The 6,444-nt window shown below is 35.8% G+C and overlaps 1 protein-coding gene across 1 annotated transcript; it reads left to right on the top strand.

The window, feature by feature from the left end:
• Window positions 1-2,529: 2,529 nt before the first annotated feature.
• On the top strand, window positions 2,530-4,975 carry LOC138315736 (forkhead box C1-A-like). Its single transcript, XM_069256980.1, has one exon. It carries the CDS (start codon window positions 2,762-2,764, stop codon window positions 4,310-4,312), a length of 1,551 nt encoding a protein of 516 aa, XP_069113081.1. The 5' UTR covers window positions 2,530-2,761; the 3' UTR covers window positions 4,313-4,975.
• The last annotated feature ends 1,469 nt before the right edge of the window (window positions 4,976-6,444 follow it).

Raw genomic sequence — 6,444 nt, 5'->3', positions numbered from 1 at the left:
ACACGTTTACTTAACTGAACGTAAGATCAAAGAAATAAAATAATTAGTAAGTTTGTTGTAATTTAATGTTAATATCACTAACACAGACAAAAGAAAGCGTTGTGGTCTCATTTGCAACATCAGTCGCGTATATTTTCCTTGTTTCGATAGTTTGAAAACGCTCATAATTTAATATTATTCCTTAGAACATATTAAAATTATCATTTTAAATTAAACTTCAAAAGAATTTGTTTAAAGTTATGGAATTTGCGTTAGGAAAATACAAGCATTGAATTGAAATAAGTTTTGTCCGAATATTATGGTTCACGTTAGTTAATAAACTATTTTGTTATCCAATATAAGGCGGGAAAATTTGCACTCGATTTGTTTTAAAGTTCTTTTGGCCTCTTTTGAATAAGCTAAATATATCTCAGTGCACGTGCACAACTTGGTCATGCATCTCTCACTCTCCAAGAAACTTATCAGACGTCAGATAGGTGGGGGTCCCCAATCTCGTGGCAGTGTACCCCGCAGAGTGAGATCCCGAGCGGTGGAGATGGTAACCCTACTCTAACGTATTCCACCTGTTCTCGTTCGACTCGGCAGGAGTACATGCTACTGACCCTCTATAACTAATTCTGTGTTTTCGATTGTTCATGAAAAATGGCACCCCTACAGTGAGAAAAACGTCAATTTCTGGATTATTCATAACGTTGTGAAATTTAGTGTGAAAATAGTGAATATTTGTACTTTCTTTCTTAACGCGTACCGTTTTGATGATTGATGGTCACTACCACGTTATTCTAAAGTGATTATTGGCCGTGAATTACTCTAAACTATTTCTGTTGTAATTATAGGAGAACTTTGTACAAAGGCAAAGAAGTACATTTCTCAAATTTATGATTAATGACCACAACTCACATGGTAGTAATTCAAGAGTTTTGAAATCAGACGAGTTTCGTTTTCATTGGTGGCGTTTTCACTTTAAACTATTCTAGTATTACTGGATGGTTATGAAGTTGTCAACACCTTCAGTGGATGACTGGGGGTGAATAGGAATTAAATAAAGATTAATACTTTCTGTAGATCTGAATAGTGTCATTCAGGCGTCATACCCACAAATTACCTATTGTACTTATATTTATCACATTATTATTAGTCGTTATCAGTGGCGAAACACGCAAAATTTAATCGCAAAAAAATAGAACAAAATACGAAAATAAATTGATTTACTATAGTTTTATTGAATAATATAGTATTTTATTCTGTTTTTAATATTATTTCGATTTATTTCAACAACAAAAATAATAATATCGTATACGATGAAACATCTATACCTATCTAATGCAATCGTAATGGTTTAAAATAATTACTATCAAGTCATCCTTTAAAATTAGAGCTAGGAAAAGTCCATTTGAAATAAAGGAAAATGAAATAATTATACATTTTTGATTTCTGTAGATTACATTTCATGCTATTGCAGAAATGATCATGTACGCAGACAAAAGTCACCGTAAAACTACTTAAATAACTCGTGATGACACAATTAAAATAAATAAATAATGTTTGTTCTTTTCTCTCACGGAATTGGATATTTAATTCATGAATTAATGAATGAATGCCGTGAGCCAAGCAGTAGACTCAATAATAAAAAAAATGTCGTACCACCAAAATGTTATTGTGTGTTAAGTATTTGTTAACTCTGTAGATTTTCAGACAATATATAAACAAGTTTTCTGTCTGATGGTGGTAATACTGAGCCGTTACTCCCTCGCTTATATTGTTGTTCGACAATATTTATTCTGATACCAAAGTCGTGTTTATAAATCTGTTTATTACCGTTATGTTGTGTCAAAAAATCTGCCCAGCACTTATACACGTATTGAGCTAAATTTGAAAATATTTATAGAAAACAACTTGAGTATTTATAAAGTAAATATATGGGTTTGTGTAGAGGGCGATGGCGGCCTGATTTGGAAGTGTCGGTGGTATGATGGCCGGGCTAGTGTGTGATTCCTGATAGGATCTGTCATTGTATACCTGTCCACATCAAGTTTATCCAACTAGACATTTTGTTATAGAGACTATTTTCTTGGACACAATTTGCTTGCAGGCATACGTGTTCATTTCATTAACTACTGAATGCGTGTCGATCTAACCACAATAGTATATATTTCTGAATGCAAACAAGGGGATAGAGTGGAATAGAAACTCACATCAACACACAAGATTCCAAAATGAAATTTACACAGTATTTAAATTTCCGCTCGTTCCCTTTCTACTGGTAGTGGTGGGTTGAATACACGTTAATACAGACAAGAAAAGGATCTCTGTTGAAATTGTCAATTACTCAAGTCGATGACGGCTTCTCCTCATGCGGACAGGCCTAGTATCCCGTCAGCCCCCGTGTGTGGCCAGCAGATTCGCAGATAAGATTACAGCGCGCTGTGATAGGCTCGCTGGAAATTGTAGGCGGAGCCTGGCTCCATATTTGTAGCTTATTAGTCACAACAAATCACTCGATAGTTAACGTTGTTGATCATAAGGCCATCGAGATCACGTCTATCTCAACTTGTAATAACAGACACTTGATCGCAGGGACGGGACTGGTGTGAAACACACACACACAGTATAAACACATGCTTTGCGTGTGAGAAAGCGACGGGCGAAATTTACGAGCTGAAATTGTTTTGTTGGAAAAGACATTTTATCACCTAAAAGTGGACTTTATTATAGACAAGTGAACTTCTGGAATAATATTTATATTATTTGAAGAAGGGAAATGCAACCAGGGCCCCTCCAGCACCGATATCACCATTCGTCCAATGTTCCGGGCATCGGAAACGGGACCGGACTGAGTGTAGTACCCGCTCTGTTCGGAGACCAGAATTATTACCGACATGGCGGATATTCTTCCGTAGCAATGGGTGGAATGGCTGCTATGTACGGAGCGGCGGAACAATATTCCCACATGGGGCGCTCAAATCCGTATAGTCCCTACGGACCACCTCAGCAAGTCCACAAGGACATGGTCAAACCGCCCTACAGCTATATTGCCCTCATCGCAATGTCTATCCAGAGTCAGCCCGATAAAAAGATCACTTTAAATGGAGTATACCAATTCATTATGGACAGGTTTCCGTTCTACAGAGAGAACAAACAGGGATGGCAGAACAGTATACGTCACAACTTATCCCTAAACGAGTGCTTTGTCAAGGTACCCAGAGACGACAAAAAGCCCGGCAAAGGGTCCTATTGGAGTCTGGATCCGGACAGCTATAACATGTTCGATAACGGAAGCTACCTCAGGCGGAGAAGGCGCTTTAAAAAGAAGAATGCTCTAAAGGAGAAATCCGAGCGTGATCCCGATGATAATAAGGATATACGAAAGTGTTCAAACGATCTTAAATCCGACGGAGAAAATGAAATTTCCAGAAATGGAGAGACTGTCACATCGGAATACTCGGACAGTTCGAATAGTCCTAATAAATACGACCTCAAGAAACCCGTGAACGGCATGGAAACTCCGCCACACTCTCCTGGAACGCGGATGTTACCCCCGGTAACCGGAACTAAGTTGGAGCCGTTAGACCCGGTCAGTCCCGATTGTATGAATACTGGACACCCTCACCACAGTCCAAGCTCACTTCCGATACCGACCGATCCGATGGACCCACCTTCCAGCAGCTTCTCCGTGGAAAACCTTATGACCAACACTCATACCAGTGTTCCATGTGACATTTCCAACACGTGTAATTTTGCACCAAGCCGACAGACACCTCTCATCAGTCCGTCCGTCCTACAGTACACCAGTAGTCGGGTATCGGACATCTACAGGAATGTACCCACATGCAACCAAAACATGTCCCCTCCTTTGGGATATTCCTACCCCACGAACGGTAGTGCTCAGTCCCTACTTGGACAGTCCTCTCTTGGAAATCCCGGGGTACATTCTCTCCAAATCGCCTCCCCCGGGGCCGATGAAGGAAGTACCGGAAGTGCTAGTCCCCAGCCCGCGCCTGCCCATGCCCATGGAACGGTTTCTCAGACTAATGGAATAAACCCATCCATGTTTTCTATGTCCCAGAATCAGACTTATGGACGCACAAGTGCATGGTACATGTCCCCACCCTCGGGAGACTTTTCCTCTCATAGTACCGACTTTTCATCCCCGTCCCCATTCTCCGCGGTCAGGGATGTGTTTGACAGTCAGAGACTTTTGGGTGGACAGCCCGGGCCCCAGGGGCAGACATCCGCGAGCTGTCAGCTGGCGGCTTTTAGGACACCCTATAAGACCCCTAGTTCCTATGCGTGTGAATACAGTAAGTTTTGATAAACAATTTTCATTCTTAATCGTGGTGCAGATATAACTCATTAATGTGAACTTCTCTCCTTTTTAAGTGAATGCCAGAATAATGTGATTTTTCTAGATGACTTTGAAAAAGTGAGGACAACGTGTTTGGATATAATTCAGACTTTGGAGAAGTGACTGAACTGTTTAACCCGTTGGTCGTGTAAGATTCTTCTCAAAGATAGCTTTACAGGTATGGTGTGTGAAAGACTTAGAAGCATTATAGATAAATACTTGTATATGAAAATATATGCGTTAAGCTTATAGCCTACCTAAAGGTACTTGTAGCACGAATATATATATATATATATGTATACATTTATTTTGTATGAAATATGAGATAAATAACACATTTTAATATAAAACCTTTTGTATTTTGTTCTGTTTAATTCAATAACTTTTTAAATGCTGAAGACATGTTGCATTGCACTGTTCAGTACAATTGTAGGCATACAAATACTCGCCAGTTGGAAGACATAAAAGCTTTTCCAAGTACAATTTATTTGGTTAAAAAATATATTTTATTGACTAAATTTAGCATACATGGTTCAGACTCCATGCATTTCGATATTAAAGTTTTCATTTTAATATTGCCAAAACGAGCAATTTCTGCAATTTAAACAGATGGAAGCACGTGAACACATTGTTATTTCTATGATAAAACTATTTTGGTTGATCGTACGAGTACAACGTCTCTGGTGTCAAAATTAATTGGGAGAGAACTTGAGCTTGCCTCCAGGGCAATTTACAGCGAAGCAATAATGTAACTTTTGTGTTACATAACAAAGCTAATTTAGTTTGGCATTTGCTTTAAATCACAGTTGCATACGTACACTTAAAGCAAGCTTTATCTTAACAAGGGTTGAAATACACAAAACTAACTCAATAACATTGTTCTCTATTCTGGATTACTGGTTGTATTGACTAAATGCTTTCAAAACGCTTCTTCTAAAGTAATTGCATTAAAATAATTAACTTAACTACGCTAAATATTTCTTAATTTTAAAAATCCCACTTTATAGATATATTTTTCAAATCTATAACTTTTTAGAATAATTAATATAGCTATTTATTTCTAAATATTTAAATTGTTTATTTACATTTCAAATGTTAAAATCAATAAAAAGAAAAAAAACCATTGCTGCATTTAAAATTGTAAATGTTTTAAGGGCCTCAATTACTATAATTAACATAAAAGACTGAATTGAAACATTTCTTAAAAATATCCAACAATATCATTCGTTTTTGTATGTTTTATTTTATCGCTTGTAGTTTTATTTTATATGATTGAGTTTTAAATGTCTATTGATATCATTTCATACCATAAAACGTGAACAAATCAACCTATTGTTCATCAGTAGTAGAATTATGTTTTATTGCAAAGTTATACAATATAAGTCTATAGAGAACACATAAATGGAGAACGAATTTCGGTAAATAATAAGAAAAGTTGTTATATGAAAACAAATTGCTTAAAATACTAATTGTTCATCAGTTTAATTTAAGGACCCAAATACAATAATTTAAATCTCGATTTTTATCAAATCTATAACTTTACATCGATTCCTGCCGAACTACAAAATGTTAAAATGAGGATAAAAACCTGAGCATTTTGTTTTCACCTCCACATTGACTAAGCTTTCTATTTAATATACCAATACTTAAAACTAAGTAATTACTCTTACAGCTTCCAAAAAACAGAGAAAATGTTGTTTTCTAATTATTTTTACTATAATAATAAAATAAAGAATTGTCAAAAAAATGATTATGTCTGAACATTTATTCTGTACTAAGTCTAAAATTTTATAAAGGATAAATGCCAACCTTGATTGAACATTTGAATTAAAACATCGATATAGCATTTTGTATGCTATAACAAATTACATTATATATTTAAATATATAATATTTTATGTGTACAAAATACCAAATTAGCTACAACAGAATAATCTTATTTCAGTTTCCATTCATGATATGTATTTTATTAGATAACCAAAGAATTAATGTTGATGGTTAATGAAAAGATAATGAAAATGAGATAATTTAATATCTGGTGGAACTTAAAATAAAGAAAATACACCTGTGTGTAAAATGTAGCCAAATAGTTTCTTGTAA

Source organism: Argopecten irradians, chromosome 2 (assembly GCF_041381155.1).
Source record: "Argopecten irradians isolate NY chromosome 2, Ai_NY, whole genome shotgun sequence".
Lineage (NCBI taxonomy): Eukaryota > Metazoa > Mollusca > Bivalvia > Pectinida > Pectinidae > Argopecten > Argopecten irradians.
This window is presented reverse-complemented; position numbering and strand designations above follow the sequence as displayed.